This window comes from Paramormyrops kingsleyae, chromosome 4 (genome assembly GCF_048594095.1).
Source record: "Paramormyrops kingsleyae isolate MSU_618 chromosome 4, PKINGS_0.4, whole genome shotgun sequence".
NCBI classification, from domain to species: domain Eukaryota; kingdom Metazoa; phylum Chordata; class Actinopteri; order Osteoglossiformes; family Mormyridae; genus Paramormyrops; species Paramormyrops kingsleyae.
In genome coordinates, this window is record NC_132800.1 from 38382892 (window position 1) to 38402761 (window position 19870).

Below are 19870 nucleotides of genomic sequence, written 5' to 3' on the forward strand. Positions count from 1 at the left end.
ATTAGTTCAAATACAAGAACTCATGGCCATAGATGGAAATTAGCGGGAGAACATTTCAAATTGGATTTAAGGAAGCACTTCTTTACACAGCGTGTAGTCAGAATATGGAATAGTCTTCCTGATAACGTAGTGCAAACTGAATCCTTGGGTTCCTTTAAATCAGAGCTAGATAAGATTTTAACAACTCTGAGCTATTAGTTACTGTAAGTTCTCCCCAAGCAAGCTCAATGGGCCGAATGGCCTCCTCTCGTTTGTATAGTTCTTATGTTCTTATAGGAGACTGAGGGGGGACATGATCCATGTCTATAAGATTCTACAACCATGTGGTGCATTTCCCTGACGGTGATCTGGCTTGCAGGATCCTCATTGCTGAGGACTCGAGCGGCTGGACTCGATGAGGATGATGACAATGACATCCCTGTCTCTCCTGGTCTCCAGACTCCCGAGACACTTTTGTCCTCCTTTCCACCAGAGGAGGCTGTGAATGGACATGTTTTTTTTTTTAAATATAAATATTCCCTCCTCCACCCCCCCTCTGCAGAGGACTACTTTATTTGTATTTATTTATTAATTTTATTATTTATTTATTTATTTATTATTTTTTATTTACTTCCTCAAAAGAAGGAGAGGGAGGTGGGGGAAACAAAGGAGAAGAAGGGAGAGAGAGGGGAAAAAAAAGGGAGAAAAGAAAAAAAACAAAACAGATAATCTGCTTCCATGTCTGCTGAAAAGAGAAAGACAATATACAACATCTGTACTAATCACAACGACCATCAAACGTTAAATGTTGTTGAACAACACACACAACCAGCATTACAACCCATGCCCAGAAACAACAGCCGATCAAGACAGTGTGTCTCCGTGAGCACGTGTCCGTGAGCACCTGTGTGCACACCTGTGTGTGTCAGCACGCTGGTGTTCCTAAGGGCCCCCCCACCCCCCAGCCGGGGCCCGACAGAGCCGGAAGGACCAGGTCCCGACAGGCAAGACCCAAGAGTGAGCCAGCACACACCAGAGCATCCAGCCCCAGACATCGAGAACAGAAACAAGAGGGACGAAGGGACGAGGAGCAGACAAGGGAGACCAGACAGGAATGGACGGAGGACGAAGGGGAGCCCGAGGGAGCCCAGACGGGCGACGGGCGGTGGCCGGAGGGGCCGCAGGCGAGAGGGAGGCAGGAGCAGCAGGGGACCACGCAGGGGCCCAGGAGACGGGCCGAGGGAGTGACGGAGGGGACATGGAGGGAGCCAGAGGGACCACCAGCACAGGCTAGCAGGAGGGGGAAGCCGTGGCAGGCGACGGTGCAGCTGGAGCCAGGAAAGGTTCCGTCCAATGCCCAGCCGAAGCAGGGGGGCCCGGAGGTGGCCGACACGGAGCCGGAGGCGGGACCGAGGACCAGCACCGAGGCACCGGGGGGGGGACCCGGGGGTGACCACTGACCCAGAGCCGGAGGAACCGCAGGCTACCCTGGAACCCCAGCCAAGGCGCACGAGGGTGAGCCAGGGGGCAAGGCGGGCGGGACCACAGTCCTGCGCCAGTGTCCCCTCCCCTTTCTGGAGACTGACAGGCGGGGTTTCAGCCAGAAGTGACCGTGTCGGGGCAAAGCACAAGGAGTCATTAGGGAGGTCCCCGAGGGGTCCCACTCGAGGTCTTCCTCCTCCAAGGAAGAAAGAGCGGCAGTCAGACAGTCTGGGACCTCCTCGGGGACTAGGATCAGGGCTGGAGGGAACGGGACCGGGATAGGCGAGTCATCAGGCGGTGCCGCGGGTGTGGTGGCGGAAGGTGCAGCCGGAGAGACAGGCAAGACGGGTGAGCAGGGCTGGATAGGCGAGCCGGGCTGGACACGAGAACCGGGCTGGACGTGCTGGGCAGGCGGGACGGGCTGAACTGGCAGGACATCCGGCACAGGCGGGTCTGGCAGAGCGGCGGCATCAGCAGGTACCTCGGGCGTGCGGCTAGCAGGGGGCACCTCAGCGGGCATCTCGGGCGTGCGGCCAGCAGGGGGCGCCTCAGCGGGCGCCGCCAACCCGTGGCCAGCAGGGGGCACCGCAGCGGGCACCTCGGATGGTGCTGCGGGCAGAGTGGCGGCAGCAGGCAGGGCCGCGGGCAGAGCGGCGGCATCCGGCAGGGCCGCGGGCAGAGCGGCAGCAACAGTACTTCACCCAGCGCGTCCAGGTCAGGCGCTTCCCAGCGAGGTCAGGTTCCTCCTGACATTCCTCGGGAAGAGGTGCTGCGGAGAGATAACACGCCCCCAAGAAGATCGTCGGGGCGGCTTCTTCCCTTTTTCCCCTGCACCTCTTCTTTCGCTGGCCAGGACAGGTAGGTGGAGGCGAGGTTGCCTCTGCGAAGGTGAGCGGCAACACTGTATCTCGAATCTTGGATCTTGAAAAAGGACCGCCAACTGGCACTGAGCACTGAAGGTTAGGAAGTTATTAATGTTTGTCATTATGTATGTCAGGTTTTCTGCAGATTTTAGTTCATGTGGAATTAAGTTTAATCTGAATGATTGTGCCTCCCCTGCTGCAAGTGTCTCTCTCTGGTAAGTAGGTGAACTTGTAAGTACTGGATGGGGTCACTAACTGTAAGTGTTTTCTTTGCCTCTTCACTTGCGGCAGCCTTGGACACAAAGGTGGCCAGAATGATTTCTGTCTGTGTAGTCCGTGGAGGAGTGGGTCCACACGTCTTTTCAGACAGGCTGTACCAGCAAATCTGTGGACTACCAACAGCCCCTGTCAGAGGTGAAGATGATAATGATCACATGCATTTTCATTTCTGTACAAGAAATATGATTGTGATCGCCATTATTGTGATCGCCATTATTGTGATCGCCATTATTGTGATCGCCATTATTGTTTACATTCCTCCATCGGCCGACGCGACAACTGCATGTGACGCCATCCACTCTGATTGTGAGACTTCAGACGAGGCACCCAGATGCTTTCATCCTCATCTCAGGCAATTTCAATCACGTCTCCCTGAACAGGACACTCAGCACCTCTACACGGTTAGTGCACCGTCCAACCAGGGAAAACAAGACACTGCACTGTATGTGAATGTTAAAGAGGCATATAGTTGTACAGCCTTTCCCCTCCTGGGCAGAACTGATCACATCCTGGTTTATTTTCTACCCACATATCTACCACTAGTGAAGAGGCAGCCAGCCACGGTCAGGACAGTGAGAGACAAGGGACAAAGGAGACCAGTGCAGCCCTGCAGGATTGTTTGGAGACTACAGACTGGGAGGCTCTGTGTGAGCCGCATGGAGAGGACATCGACAGTAGTGCTGAAGATGTTTGTCAGAACCCGCCAGGACCTGAGGGGTTCGGTCGGGTTCAGGCTTAATTTCTATCATTTTACACGGGCTTGCGCTCCAGCTTGCACGGTAAATGAATGGCCAGGTGATGCGTTTCGATTAGCGCAAGAAAGATGCAAAAATGGATACTGAGCAAGGTTATAATAGTTTTGGATTTTTCATTATAGTTTAGTTTTATTTAGTTTTGACCTTTTTTCCCTCTAATTTAGTTAGTTTTAATTAGTTTTTAGAGCAGGTTTGCTAGTTTTAGTTAGTTTTAATTTTTTCTAAATGCTTAGTTTTAGTTTAGTTTTTATTAGTTTTAGTATTAGTTTTCATTTTTTCATACTTTGGGTTATTTGTCAGGTGCAGGATTCAAAAAGATCAGTAAGTATTGTGTAACAAAACTCAACAAAGGAAACCATTTCAAAAAGTGTATTCAGTTACTTTTGAACAACCAACCATCCACAACAACCAACACTGTACAAGAAAGCAGCTTATGTGCAAAATGTGTGTGATACTGCTTCTGATGTTGGATACAGGTAGTGTGCCTGGTACAAATCAAAATAGCCAATAGACTAAAGACACACATGAACATAAGAATATAAACCCATTCACGAGGCACACGTCACATTTCTTGACAGCCAGGAGTCTCAGGGAGCTCAATCTGAGAAAAACATTAACAAACTCAAAAACCATTGCACAACAGGATTGTCTCAGCATGGAAACCCAGACTTCCCTCTCTCCGGCCACTTCCTCCAGCTCCTCTGGGGGAATCCCGAGGCGTTCCCAGGCCAGCTGAGACATATAGTCTCTCCAGAGTGTCCTGGGTCTTCCCCGGGGGCTTGATGCTGATGTGCTTTGCTTTTCTATGTTAACCATGCGTCCAATATTATAAACAAAAAGGAAATGAAGTCTTGTGGTGCTCCTGCGTATTTACTAACCAGCAGCTGTTTGGTTGTCGGTGAAAGCAGTTCATTATGGTTGTCTCCTCCTTCCCGGTGCTACCTGGCCGGGATGTTCAATTGCTTCTTTTTTGGGGGAGCTAATCAGAGAGGCTACTTGGTCAAGGTACTCGCGATTAGCCGTCTTATGCGAGCTTCTCAAGTGGACTTTCAGATTTTGTCACCTGTTTCTACAATGCACCTGCTCTTAACTGTCTCGCTGTCATAGTCAAAGAAATTCCAGATAGGACTCTGCCGCCTTCTCCCAACTTTTGTCGTCGCCATTTTTCCAGGTATCGCGGTGAGCAAAAGCCGACTGTAAAGAAGAAGTGACGGACAGAGAGGTGCCGTACGGTGCTGCCAGCTCACGTAAAACTGCTAGAGCGAAATAAATCGACTTAAAAATAAATTGACAAAGACGAAAACGAAGGACATTTCTTCTATAATTTCAGTACGTTTTAGTTAGTTTTGTCAACGCACAATACAGTTATAGTTAGTTACCGTTTTTTCTTTTAATTGTCGTTTTTATTTATTTCAGTTAACGAAAATGTTTTTTCAATTCTAGTTTTCGTTATTTCGTTCGTTTTCGTTGACGATAATAACCTTGATACTGAGGAGGTGAAATGGAGGCTAGCCTCTGGCGATTACGTTTTGGTTGCACCGGCAACTAAAGCAAAGTCTGAGGTGTGGAAAAGTTTTGACCGTGTGCATAATGAGAATAATGAGCCAGTGGCTTATGTGAAGTGCAAAAGATACAACATTCTGTTAAAGTACGACAGCAAAGCGACAGGGAATTCGTCGGTGATATGGCATGTTGATCGAAGCTGTTCAACACCTGCCAGTGTCCAGGGTCAACCTACAATCAAATCTGTCAAGGTCAGCTCCTGTTCCACTCTGTGTCCCTTCCCCGTTTGGCCAGCAGGCGTTGCTGGTCATCCTGTCCCTCGTGTTTGTGTTTTCCCTTGTTCACTGTCGGCCTCATGGCTCAACACATTGAGCATCTGGTTGTATATGAACTCTTCTGTCCTGTGTCCGAATCCTACCTCCTCTGTTTTTGTATTTTGCTCCCTAGTGTTTCATTTGAGTTGTTCTAGTTCTTGTGTCTGGTGATTTTGTATTTGGTTTTCGTTCCTTGTGCCCCTGCTTGTGTTTTTACCTGTCTAATTCCCCAGTGTTAGACTCTGTTTTCCTGTTTTTTGCTTAGTTCATAGTTTCCCTGTTTTAGTTCCTTTGAGTTAATTAGTTTCATCTGTGCCCCGTTTTCCTGGTCTTTGTTAATTAGCCTCACCTGTCAAGTATTAGTCTCGATACCCCTTAGTATTTTAGTCCCGCTTCTGTTCAGTTTGCTAGTGGTTTGTTGTTTGTGATTGTCAGTGTTAGATGTGTATTCTGCTTACCTGCCCTGTTTTTGTTATTAGCCTTGTTTGTTCCCATTTACTTTTGACCCCTCGTGGTCCTTTGTTTTGTTAGTGTTTTCTTATGTTTTTAGTTAATTTAATAAACCCTGTTTTTGGATTGTGAGCCGCAAGTGGGTCGTCCACCATTTCTGCGTGCGTCATGCCTCGCCGTTGCATGAAACCTGCCTGGATTCATGATGAAGACCGGAGAAAATATCACATGGGAGATACTGAAACTATCAGTTGGATCAGTTAAGCCTCCATTCCGTCATGTCCAGTCTGGTCATGCCTTGTGTTAGACTTGTTAAACCTGTTTCTCTGTATTTGCATTTTGTTTTCAGTAACCTCTCCTTAATGTTTGGCATTTCTGTCTTGTAGAGCTTTCATTTTCAGCTTTCCATTCATGCATCACATATCTTTTTACCAGTGACAGTACTGGGTCTTTTCCTGTCTATTTTTTTATTTGCTTTTCTAACACTACAGAATTTCTCAGTCTATCCAGCAGAACCAGAGTATCAGGTGGTAGGTATGTATCAGGGGTCTGAAGTGGGAGACGATGAAATGCATTTGCTTGTTCACACCCTGCCTTGTACATTATACAGTCTAGTCCAGATGTCCCTGTTGGTTCCCAAATGTCATTGTATCCTCGTAGTTGTCCTGTCCGGTGTCTGTTTCATGTTCCTGGTCCCTACCCTGCCCTGTCCAGCCTGTCGAACTCCTGTTTGGTGTCCCTGGCCATTCCATCCCTGGTATTTCAGTTTGTAGTTCAGTCACCAGTTCACCCACTCCTTGTTGTTCGTTGTCTCTAGCGTTTGTTTTTTTGTAATGATTTACACCTGTCCCACATCTAGACCTCATTATTTGTGTATATATGTACCTGCCTGTGCTCTTTTCCTTTGTCAGTTATTGTGAGTGTTAATGCAGTTAGTTCTGTGTTATTACTGCACGTCCATTCCCGCTCATGATTGGTCAGTGTTAGTACTACACGTCCATTCCTGCTCATGATTCGTCAGTGTTCCTTATCCTTGTTCCTACCTCTGTTTACTCCCCGTGTAGGAGCCCTTGACCCTCCTGGATGTTCCTCAGTCTCCTGTTCTGACTCCTCACAGCCCATTTGGTTCTGGTTACATGAATTTTGGTTTCCATAGTAACCCCCCTTTAGTGCACCATTAGGCGGTGCTCAGATTGCTATTTCTTCCCTGTTTACCAACTTGATGCTCACAGAATTATTTGTTTCTATTGAAGATGTTTTGTCTTTTACCTGGGGCACTTTGACATTTTTGTTTTACTCGGTCTTAAAGCTCTTTATATCATTTTCGTACAGGCACCTGCAAACAGTGGTTAATCCAGACCAGAGCAAATACCTCAGGGATAGGTGGGCTGTCAGGGTTTGATATCTGATCAGAGAGGTTCTGGAAATGGTAGTTATCAGCAGTAGATTCGGGGGGGGGGCACATGCTGTTGGGGAGCTGGAGGAAAGCGCCGTAGCTTTGACCCCCTCTCACCTTTACCTATGTGGAGGAAGCGCTGTCGCTTGCCACTCCACACATGCACTTCTTGGACTCAGGACTTAAAGAGACAGCACACTTCTTATCTTTTACTTGCGCAAGGGTGCCCACTCACTTAGATGCAACAGACAGTATCTGCGCCTCAGTTCAGTGTCACACCGGGCAGTCCCTTGGCTTCTTTATTTATACTTGGCGGGAGGGGCTTACATGGGGCGTAGTTTAAACTGTTAATACTGCTAGTACCTTTACAGACAAAGGTTTATCAGGAAACGCTACACAACCCAGGGTAGGCCTCCTTGGCCATGTTGACAAGCCTATTCCCCACCCAGAGTTATAGTTCCTGTTCTCTCATCCTTCGGCGTCTAGGGACCACTTTGTTCTGCCCTGTCACTAGACGCAGGGGCTGATACATATATATTACATATTGCTAACACACATACTTAATATGATAAAAGTAATACATTTTCCACTCTAACACATGCCCATGACTGAAAGTGTCCTTCAGAGTGACAAAAGCATGTTATTGGCTGTCCTTGTGATTTAATGCCATCTAGGGTGCCCCCTTCATGTGAGGTGATGTGCCCTATAGAACAAGAGAATAAGAAGTGTGTTTATGAGAGCCCATCTACTGAAGAAAATGTAATGTTATGCCCTATCAGGTGCCCTTACGATGGTAAAGGGGGGCATTAGTGCCCTTCTAGTGGAGGAACTGTGGCTCTCTGGGGTGCCCTTGTAATGGAGAGAAGAATATCTCTGATGGGTGTCTGTCTATCCATCCGTCCCTCTGTCCATCCACTGCACTGTTCCACCCTCCTTTCACGCTGTCATGTGCTCTGTCACGCCCCATAACTACAAAAAAGCAAGTTGCTGCATCTTTATAACCAGGAATTTCTCTCTCCAAAGCCAGTATCACCTGGTCTTTTCTGCCTTCCCATACAGTTCTGACTCAAGGTAAGACAGAGAATATTTTAACAAAATGATATTAATTGCTTTAGCAGCAGTTTATGATTTTTAATTCCGGGACTAGAAGTGTGACATGCTGAAGACCAAAGTAAAAATAATGTTAAACTCTTAAATTAATAATTTTAAATCACTTTCATTAGCCACATAGCTATGACTTATAGTATCATTCTTATCTCTGCGTGTGTGTCTCAGTGTTCCTCTGTAAGCTGTTCTGTACAGGAATTCTCACTTACACAGTACTCTGTTACATTGGTCTATTTAGTAAGTAATGTGATAATAGTAATAAACACCGGGCTTATTTTCCTTGATGTACGTGTTTCACATACTTCCTGCTCCTGTTGCTTGCTGGACCTGTCTGACCAGCCTCAGCAGAGTATAAAATGGAAACATATCCATTAATTTTCTTATTTTATGAGTAATTATACTCAAGTAAAATTTAAAATTAATTTTACAACGTTTTTCATTTCCCTAACACAACAGAGGAAAAAGGCTCCAAACTTTTACTTATACACTGTAAAAAAAATTACTTAACTTTAATTTACAAAAACGAGTTACCTGGCTGCCTCAAATTGAGTTTTCTAAAAAGTATGAAGAACTTGAGAGAAAAATATAAATAAAATTTTTTCAACGAAGGCAACATTAACACAGCAAGCCCAGGCGCTCAATTCAGATTTTCTGCTCAGATCCTTTTCTTTGCCTGTTCACATTATTTTCTAAATGCAGCCAGTATCAGATTCCAGTGTGAATTGGCCACAGTCATGCAGTGACCCGCATGTGCAGAAGAACTGTAACATGCAGCTGGTTTTCAGTAGAGCAGCAGCCGCTAGCTCTGTATGGGGTGGGGGGATGAATGCGGAATCTGATTCAGAAGTAGTGTCAAATCATTTTGACTTTCAGTTGTTTCAGTGTACAGATGCTGCTCTATACTTACGAATGTTCAACTTACGATCTTTCAGACATACGAACAAAGAGGACTTTAAGTCCAAATTGTGTTCATTGGGCTCCAGTTTCCTGTCTGCAACTTTTTTTTTTTTTTTTTCCTTCTCTGCGCGCCAATTCCTCCTAGTACGACTTCTGGCCGCTACTCCCGCCGCGCAGCAGCGTAGCGTGCGTACTCCCAGCATCCTAGTTATTTGTACTTGCACATACCCTTAAAATGATGTTGAATAACGACTTGCGAACATTTCAAGTTATGAATGGCCATTCGGAACGTAACTCATTTGTAAGTAGAGGAGCGTCTGCACTTTAAAAATGTATACAAGCCTAAGGAACTATGAGACGTACAGTTTTTGAACTGTTCAAGTGGTGATTCCTATTTAGTCACATCAGTTACTAAAACAGACAAAAAATAAACAAATATGCAGTTAAATATTTGGTAAACAGTAATGTCAAATTGGAATGACAATGGAGACTTAAGTCTTCACTTAGACTTGAGACTTAAACAGTTTCTTCTACTAAAAGTTATTGTATATATCTGTAATTGCCATTCTGACTAGTGAGAATACAGTTTTGACCTGGAGAAATGCTATTATGGACTTCTGAAATGTAATTACAGATAGGAGTGTGATTTGATTAAATGTTAAAACTGCTTGCCATAGGACGTATACACACACGTGGAACGATACAGTATATGACTGCAAATTACATTACAATGATGTAGTTGGAAACTTGACTTGTCGTATTTTCTATAATATGAAATGGCAGCACACGCTGGTTATGTGTTTACAGGCCTATATGCTGGTTTTTATAACTTAAATCTAAGCCAGATTAAAACGGTGGACATGTCCTATAAGTACACTAAACGTACTGTAATGTCCATGATGATGGATAAATAAACCTTCTATAGATAAATATTCTATTTTGTTTGTAGCCAAGTCCATGTTAACTTCATGATCACTCAGAAAATGTTACATGTTAAAGGCACCAAAGAACCAGTTACACTGAGTATCTTGCACTGAATTCTTAAACACTGATGAGCAATATAACAAAATCATGTGTGTGTATATACACTGTATAATGTATTGGTGGTTGTCAGTCATATTAGAGAAATTGTGGAATAGGTCACGATTAAATAAAAGATAAGAAGTAGTGATGAAAGTGGTGACTAAACTACACTCACCTAAAGGATTATTAGGAACACCATACTAATACTGTGTTTGACCCCCTTTTGCCTTCAGAACTACCTTAATTTTACGTGGCATTGATTCAACAAGGTGCTGAAAGCATTCTTTAGAAATGTTGGCCCATATTGATAGGATAGCATCTTGCAGTTGATGGAGATTTGTGGGATGCACATCCAGGCCACGAAGCTCCCGTTCCACCACAACCCAAAGATGCTCTATTCGGTTGAGATCTGGTGACTGTGGGGGCCATTTTAGTACAGTGAACTCATTGTCATGTTCAAGAAACCAATTTGAAATGATTCGAGCTTTGTGACATGGTGCATTATCCTGCTGGAAGTAGCCATCAGAGGATGGGTACATGGTGGTCATAAAGGGATGGACATGGTCAGAAACAATGCTCAGGTAGGCCGTGGCATTTAAACGATGCCCAATTGGCACTAAGGGGCCTAAAGTGTGCCAAGAAAACATCCCCCACACCATTACACCACCACCACCAGCCTGCACAGTGGTAACAAGGCATGATGGATCCATGTTCTCATTCTGTTTACGCCAAATTCTGACTCTACCATTTGAATGTCTCAACAGAAATCGAGACTCATCAGACCAGGCAACATTTTTCCAGTCAACTGTCCAATTTTGGTGAGCTCGTGCAAATTGTAGCCTCTTTTTCCTATTTGTAGTGGAGATGAGTGGTACCCGGTGGGGTCTTCTGCTGCTGTAGCCCATCCGCCTCAAGGTTGTGCGTGTTGTGGCTTCACAAATGCTTTGCTGCATACCTCGGTTGTAACGAGTGGTTATTTCAGTCAAAGTTGCTCTTCTATCAGCTTGAATCAGTCGGCCCATTCTCCTCTGACCTCTAGCATCAACAAGGCATTTTTGCCCACAGGACTGCCACATACTGGATGTTTTTCCCTTTGCACACCATTCTTTGTAAACCCTAGAAATGGTTGTGCGTGAAAATCCCAGTAACTGAGCAGATTGTGAAATACTCAGACCGGCCCGTCTGGCACCAACAACCATGCCACGCTCAAAATTGCTTAAATCACCTTTCTTTCCCATTCTGACATTCAGTTTGGAGTTCAGGAGATTGTCTTGACCAGGACCACACCCCTAAATGCATTGAAGCAACTGCCATGTGATTGGTTGATTAGATAATTGCATTAATGAGAAATTGAACAGGTGTTCCTAATAATCCTTTAGGTGAGTGTATATTCCCAATGCAGGTTATATATAAAGTCACTGGCGTGCACAGATAGAGACGAGGTGGTGCTGAAGCACTTGCCCTTTTGCCCTCAGTCCAAAAAAGTGCCCTTTTGAAAGACGTGATTTTTATTTTATTTTTTAAAGCTGCGCGATTTAAAAAGGTGTGAAAATAATGGCTTGATTTGTGCCCCTTCTTCAAAGACACCCGAACCCTGTCGCTTTTTCACTGTCACCGTGTCACGTGAACACGCTTGCAGTTCATTTGTTGTGAGGCGTGTAGCGGCGGCATGACATAGGACTACTTGGAGTAGGCATAGTAGGCTAACTATAGCTACTGGGAGCCACGGCGGACAACACGGCAGCTCTTTCCCTTCCCAACCAGTCAGGTAACCCATGAATCGAGTGAAATTATTCTGTTTGCCCTCTAAGACCAACCTGCAATTGTTTTGTTGTGAAGTAGCCTGTCAGAAACTGCACATGACAAACTTTGCCAGCTTGCCCCCTCCATCCATCCATATGGATAAACAAAAAAACGACACATTTAAAATGTAACCTAAACCATTTAGGCAACCCCACTCTCCATCAATTCCGACCTTTTTGCATACACTATTGAAAATATCACGTTATGCTATAGGCTACATGCCGTTAGGCAGAGGGCTCTTTTGAGCCCATTTTTCGTTACAAATTTTAGGATGATCTCACGGAAATCTGTGAATAAATACAAAGTTTTCAAACTGAAGTCAGTGACGGGAAGACATCACACTTTTTAGAGATGGAACTGCAGAAAAACCTAAAACCTTGACATGATTATGAATAATAGAATTATGGACGTTTCTCCGTTTTTGTGGATTAGCCTTTCCATAACTAACGTCAACTACTGTCCTACTTTGGTAAGATTGAAATTAATGTCCAACTGTCTAAAGATGCAGTCTTTAGCCTAACTGGTTGTTACTGACTCAGCGATGCTCGCAGACATTTACGCACTGTGTTGTGACCTGATTGTGACAGAACAGTGACGTTGTTATTGGTAGTTTGAAGGGTACGGTGTTGGGGGTGCATGTTAAAAGTTTTGAGAAGCACTGGTTAGACATGTTAATTTTTTTTGGTGTAACATATTGGCAACATTAACACATTAATTTGCTAAAGGAAAAATAGGCAGTTCCCAATTGCCTGTGAAAACGACCATTCTGCCCTGTTCTTGTAATGACCACAGTCAGTCTTATTCGTTCTCATACATTTTGGTCTATTTTTAGAGAATGTTTTGAAATAAAAGTGAAATTGCATTTAACCTGTGCGTTTTTTTTATTATAAAAAGAAAAGGTTTTCCACATATGCAAAAAGTGCCCTTTTTTCCCCCTGGAGCACTTGCCCCCCAAAATGTCTGTGCACGCCACTGTATAAAGTGATGTGAAAAAGTATCCTGATTACTTATTTTTATACATATGTTTCAGATCATCAGACAAATTTTAATATCAGACAAAGATAACCAGAGTCAATAAAAAATGCAGTTTTTAAAGGATGATGTCATTTATTAAGTGAAAAAAGCTATCCAAACCTACCTGGCCCTATGTGAAAAAGTAATTGGCCCCACCCCCATTGATAAATCATGAATTAACTTTGATCAACCACAATTATTGGAAAGCTGAGTTCAGTTTCACTAGCCACACCCATCCCTGATTACTGCCAGACCTGGTCAATCAAGAAATTACTGAAATAGAACCTGTCTGACAAAGTGAAGTAGGTTAAAATATCTAACAAAGCAACACGTCATCCCACAATCTAAGGCAGGGGTAGCCAGTCTTATCTGCAAAGGGCCGGTGTGTATGCAGGTTTTTGGGATAACCTGTAGGTCAGCTGTTCAAACCTAGGTGTGAGGACTCTTTCAGCCAATCAGTCCTCTAATTAGTAATCGAATTGGGGAGTTGCAGCGAAAACCCGCATACACATCGGCCCTTTGCGGATAAGATTGGCTACCCCTCATCTAAGGAAACTCAAGGACAGATGAGAAACAGTCATTGACATCTATCAGTCTGGAAAGAAATCTGAACTTATCTGAAATCTCATCATCTGAAAATTAAGAGGTGTGCATTGTGCCCCACAGGTCATTGCTTCAACCAGACTTTACTGAACATGTCTGTTGTGTTCTATGCATGCACTAGTATGGTTATGGTTCTGGAATGTGACGTTGCTGGGATATGGGATAGAGGAGGAGAAAGGGATCGTGAGAAAGGTTTGTCACTGTTATGCGCCATGTTTATTAAAACTTAACTGTGATCATTAGTTATTCCTGTTCTACCTGACACAAGTGTCATCATATTTAACATCTTGTTTTGTCCAGTAGGCAAAATAATTTCCGCATTTCCTTGTGCAACTTCTCTTCTAGTCACCTTCTGTAAAGAGGCTGGAAAGGAAATTGACCAATCAGAAATTGGATACTTCGGGTCTCCGATTGGCTAATAATTGTGGCGCAAATATGACAAAATGTCTGGGGATGTTGTGGAGATGTTGCTTGTGAAAGTCAGTCTATGAGCTCAGGGATGAGTCACTTATATAACGCCATAGGTCCCAAGTGACATCACCGTGTCCCTGGATGAACAATGTGACCAGAAACATGGGATACACTATGCAAAGGGAAAAATGTGCCACGATGCTTTTGCACTAATTCGTAATAGAGAATTTAGGAATTTAAAAGCTGCCAGTAATTCAGCGCACAGGAAAAAAATAACGGGAACATCAGCGTTTTATATGCAGAAATATAATGCAGAATGTGCGTTATGACAGAATTAGGTGGCGGCGGGAGCTTGTCCCCTTTCGCTTATCGCTTATTATTAAGTCACACGGATAAAATTCCCAAAAACTGTCCGCCGTGCCACTGAGTCCGCGTCCGTTTCTGCTCAGACCGCTTCCGCGAATCCGCGTTTGACACGAAGCGGATCATTTCCTGTCTGTAAATGAAAGTGAAAGTGATTTAATTTAAACCTGGAATCGCCATTTTGTCGAGACACACGAATAAGATTCTGGAAAAAAATTAAGATATTTTTCATTGGCAGGTAAGATTATACGAACTAATAATAAAATGTATGAAACACTCATATAGAGCGGCGGTGCCATTGATTTAAGCGCTACTTCACTTTTTTGTCTTTCTCCTTTAAAGTAAAACGTACGGAAGAGAATTAGGGCCACCGTGAAAATATTATTTGAATTCTGATTTTAATCTCAGAATTCTTACTTTTTTCCTAAATTCAGAATTCTAAGAATTCTGAGATTAAAATCAGAATTCAAATAATATTTTCATGGTGGCCCTAATCCTCTTCCGTAAAAAACGTCACTTTGTTATTTCTGTAAATTGTATATTTATTCCCAAAGCATTTATCAGTAATACAGTTAAGAGGTGTTGCACTACATCTCGATCTAAATGTTGAATCTGAATTTTGTGCTGGTGCTCCTAAAATTTTCAGTAACTTTCTCAGTACTAGCGGAGAAAGTCAGTCTGCAGCCCGGACATGAAATGTGTCAAAGTAACAGAATGGAGACCCAGTGCGTTGATTCGATGTATGAGTGCTGAGTGCTAGATATTGTTTATGTATGTATCTATTTACCCTTTATGTTCACAGAGACCCCAGCAGGAATCATCTGGTCTGGATTGGAACAAAAATGGAAGAAACTGCTTCTGAAATGCGCCCCCCTGTGGAGTGTAACGGAAAGAGCACTGAGAGGTAACAGTGTTACAGCCACTAGCATGCATGTCTCTCTGGGTCTATAGTCAGGCAATAACATAAAAGTAAACTGGGCTCCTAGCTAGGGCTGGCTCAGTGGGCAGCACTGTAATATGTGTAGCTTAATAAAAAGACCTCGCCATCTTCTTGCTTCTCCTTTTTCTAACACAATCAGGCAGTTCTTTTATACTAGAGGCAAGCAACAGATCATCCCTCCTATCCAAAATCGCCACATAACAAAAACTGGAACAAGCAAACAAATATATAAACATGAAAGACTACCAAATCAAGAGCTTCCCAGCATATCAAAGTACATGAGGGCAGAGCCGAAGGCTAAACAGCAGTGTGATGTTGTTCCCATTGTATGAATTATATTTATACCATGAGGGTTTGTTTCCTCTCACTGTCCACAGTGTCCTGATGGAGAGAGCAGACTCCCCTGTACCCAGCTGTGTTTCCCTGAAGAGTGATGTGTCAATGGCTGAACCAATCACATTCAGAGAGGGACATTTTCCTATAGATCAAAGGTAAATGTGCATTTAAACAAACAGTTTTAAACACTCAGACTCTCAGTCAAATGGCACAGAGACAGATACAAGCTATGAGGAAAGAAACTTTATAATGAATGCATAGTTTTTTTTTTTTTACTTTGTCAAATGCAGTTGGCTTTGACAATTTAAACAGATGTTCTGTCTGTATTCTGTCTGTTCTACACTGTCCAGCCAAAAAAAGGTCGACATTTGAATTTAGATCAGCAAATACTTATAAGCCAATGACTGGATCAGTTTTATAGCTCAGCAACGTTATGCAGCAATAAAGTGAAGTCAGCTGAGAGCCTGAATCTACTGACTGGCCAGGTTATCACATCAATGGATGTTTTATTTATAATTAACATGTAATCGGTATGTAGCTAAGACTTAGTCAGTGGTTAATTAATACATAACTAATATGTAAAGTGTTACTATTTAACCTGATGGTTATTTCCTTTTTGGAAATAAAGTATAAAGTGTTTTAAATAAATTAAGCTAAAGTCTACCTGCTTTCACAGAACCACCCTATAGGATTTACTCAGATTAATTAAGGCAGCATTTTTGCACTCACTTTGTTAGTAAATTTATCATTTTTATGAGTAAAGTAAACCTTAGTTTAGTAAATAATATGTCCAGTGCCAATTAAGATAAAGGGTCTTGTTCAGCATCTGGTGCAAAGTGGTACCAGGCATGATGCATGTGTCTCTGCCAGCATGAGCCTGATGCTGCTTCCTGTCCAGCTGGGAGTTAAGGGCTTTGCTCAAGGACCCAAAGACATGTGACTGTTCTGCTGAAGCTGGGAATAAACCGGCGACCTTCTGATCACAGACCCAGAGGCTTACTCTGCTGAGGCTGGGCATAAACCAGCGACCTTACTCTGCTGAGGCTGGGCATAAACCGGCAACCTTCTGATCACAGGCCCAGAGGCTTACTCTGCTGAGGCTGGGCGTAAACCGGCGACCTTCTGATCACAGGCCCAGAGGTTTACTCTGCTGAGGCTGGGCATAAACCGGCGACCCTCTGATCACAGGCCCAGAGGCTTACTCTGCTGAGGCTGGGCATAAACCGGCGACCTTCTGATCACAGGCCCAGAGGCTTACTCTGCTGAGGCTGGGCATAAACCGGCGACCCTCTGATCACAGGCCCAGAGGCTTACTCTGCTGAGGCTGGGCATAAACCGGCGACCTTCTGATCACAGGCCCAGAGGCTTACTCTGCTGAGGCTGGGCATAAACCGGCGACCTTCTGATCACAGGCTTACTCTGTTGAGGCTGGGTGTTAACCAGCGACCTTCTGATCACAGGCCCAGAGGCTTATGCTGCATTCCATTTGCCTCGGGATCCGATTTTCGAATTCCGAGATTATGTCATCTGCCAAAAACTCGGGAAAACCGAGTTGGATGCGTTCCATTTGCCACAGAAGTAACAATACCATGGGCCCATATGAAAAAGCAAGATTTTTTCCTTAGCCGGACAACTTACGATTTAAGGTACCTCAGTTTAAATGGCCTTTATCTTCATTCACTTAGAATTAGCCCAAACTACCTTAAATCCGACAAATAATCCGACTAATCATAAAATCCAATTCTAGCCCAGTTAATCGCCATTGTTGGCAATATCAGTTGATAACACATTACGTGTGGTGCTTTATGTATAAAACTTCGTAGCAACACGTCCACAGATAAGTTGGACGGTATAGTGTGTGCGACCGATTTAATGAGCCACAAATGAGAATTAGTGCTTAAACAGTATAAGACTACAACTTTCCCTTCTGTTGATAAAGGGCGACGCCATCTTGGATTCTGAACTTGGGATCCTCTGTGCTGCTCTGAGATATTTCTCGGATCACTGAGAAATGGTGTTGTTGGTTTTTCCTTCCTCGCCAAATCAGAAATCAGAAGCCGCTGGTATAGATCAAAGTTCAGTCTTTATTGTTACAACGAAGGCTGGACATAAAGTAGGTCCATTACTGTTTACATCAACTTTTATACATTTTCTCATTATGTAACAATATCTTGTCACTTAAGCATCATCATTCCCTCAACCATTCACCATTGTTGTTTTCTCCCTTAATCCAGACTCCTATATGATAAGCTTTGTCAATCATCTCTTTTACTGTTTGGTACCTTGGCTGAACATAAGGGTGACGTGACCATCTCTACTCAGTTTTTTTAAATGCCCAACAGTGAACTTTTTGGTGAACTCAGGTGAACCCCTTCCTTCAGTAGCAAACCATGGCAGCTTCTGCTTGTTGCAGATTATCTGGGTAAGTGGTTAATAAGATATGTCCTTCTATATAGTGATAAGCTGCAGCACTAATAAAGTAAATACTCATACATCAAAGGCTGACAAAACGGCTAACAGATACAGAACTTCTAAGCCAACACCAGGTGCTCATTTATACTTGTTTTTATCACAATGTGCACAACAGTAATTGGTCTGCATTCTCTAAAGCTTACAGGGTCACTCTCTACACAGTGTACATCAGTTTTTTAAAAGTCCTAATGATTACATTCTCCATATGTTATGAATATACTAAATAATATTCCATATATTTCTCCCCTTTGGGACTCTAAAGAGTCCCACACACAATCCTGTCCATCCAACCTAGGAAGGAGGGCAAAAACCCTGAGCTGCAGGGAAATTCCACTCCCAACCTGCCACAGGCGTGGCCCCCCCTTCGGGGTCCATGGCTGGCATGGCTCACAAACTACTGACACTGAGAATCAACCAACAGCAGCACAGGGGGTACAGCAGGAAAGGGAGGGGAGGATCGCCATACAATGACCTCCCCTGGATATATTGCATATATAGCAGGACTATAAAATCTACTACAAGCCCAATACAAAAACAGATGTAATACAAAAATAACTAAAAGATTAACTAATGACATTGCAGACTAGTATAACAGACACTCCGTCGTGAGCAGAAGAATCCCAGATGTCGTGGGAGGCAGGCATGCTGCAGGTCTCCCCTTTGGAGTATTCACGGGCGGTACGGCCGGACTCCAGCTATGGGCAGGACCGCATCCAAGGTGTCTGTGTTGCCATCCGTTCCTGTGTTGGTCCAGGAGGATGCCGCTCCAAACGGTCCTCCCACCACCCTAGACATTGCAGCTATAGTCGCCTGCTGGGACAGTGCTCTCCCCACTAGGGGGCTAACAAGAGGAAGATCACCCACATACTGTAGCGCTGTGCTTCATAAATTCAATCCATCCAAATTTGCCCTAAGCACATGTTCACATCCCTGCAGTATCCTGGCGTGGATGAACTGCTGAGCCCTATAGGTGAACGTAAACAAAAACTGTGACTTATGTTAGGGACACACTGAAAAACGCTGAACACAAATCCACAACCGTAAACCATTTTGCAGTAGGGGACACATTTGTTAGCAGGGTGTGATCCTCCACTAACTATTTTGCTGCACACAAATCATAAACTAACCTGCACATTTTGCCTCCCGCCTTTGGGACAGGCAGGAGGAAGATGTCGCAGGTACTGGTGATAAGCACCACCACTACCTGCAGAAACCCTTCTGTCATCTTCCTTATACCCGGGTTACCTGTCTTTACTAGGCCTACATCCATATCACGGTGGTCCACACCTCCTCAGCACTTCCCTTTACATCTCCTGCCAACATACCTCTACACTTTATTTCCCTTCACACTGCACTCCTATCATGCTTCACAGCCACAAACCTCTGAAATCTCCTACTCACTCTGCACTCCACTGACTGTCACCAACTCACCTTCGGTAGCAGCCTGCATTCCATCACACTGAAATCTCTCCATCGCAACAAACAAGTATGTTTGTTCTATGTCCAATTCAGCCTATTGCTATATTGTTCCTGTATAAATGGGCCCCACTGTTCTAAGATTTCCCAAACTTTATCAGTAACATCTTCAATCCCGTATGAACTATGCTGTCCCCTATTGAACAACAAATTTTGTTCGCAGAAGGCTGTACTGTCCACTGAGCACCTCTACGCCCCCCTCTGTACATTTTATGTCTATCTGCAGCTGACACAAAGCATCTCTGCCTGACAAATTCACTGGGATATGCTCTGATATTAGTATGGGCATAGGTTACAAAAAATGTAAATATCTTCTAAACAAGATTTTTGAACATAGAGGTGTGTCCAGGCTGATTACAGCTCCAGCACACCAGCTGAAACAGCCTGTTCCCCAGTCTCCCCAG

At 44.1% G+C, this 19870-nt stretch overlaps 1 protein-coding gene across 1 annotated transcript in view; it reads left to right on the forward strand.

Annotated features, from left to right (window-relative positions):
* The window catches only part of LOC140588836 (NACHT, LRR and PYD domains-containing protein 3-like), a 67760-nt gene that overhangs the window by 31996 nt on the left and 15894 nt on the right, over positions 1-19870 (forward strand). Inside the window, exon 3 of the mRNA XM_072711285.1 lies at positions 15560-15673. Coding sequence (XP_072567386.1) covers positions 15560-15673 — 114 coding nt within the window. The remainder of the gene's footprint in view (positions 1-15559; positions 15674-19870) is intronic.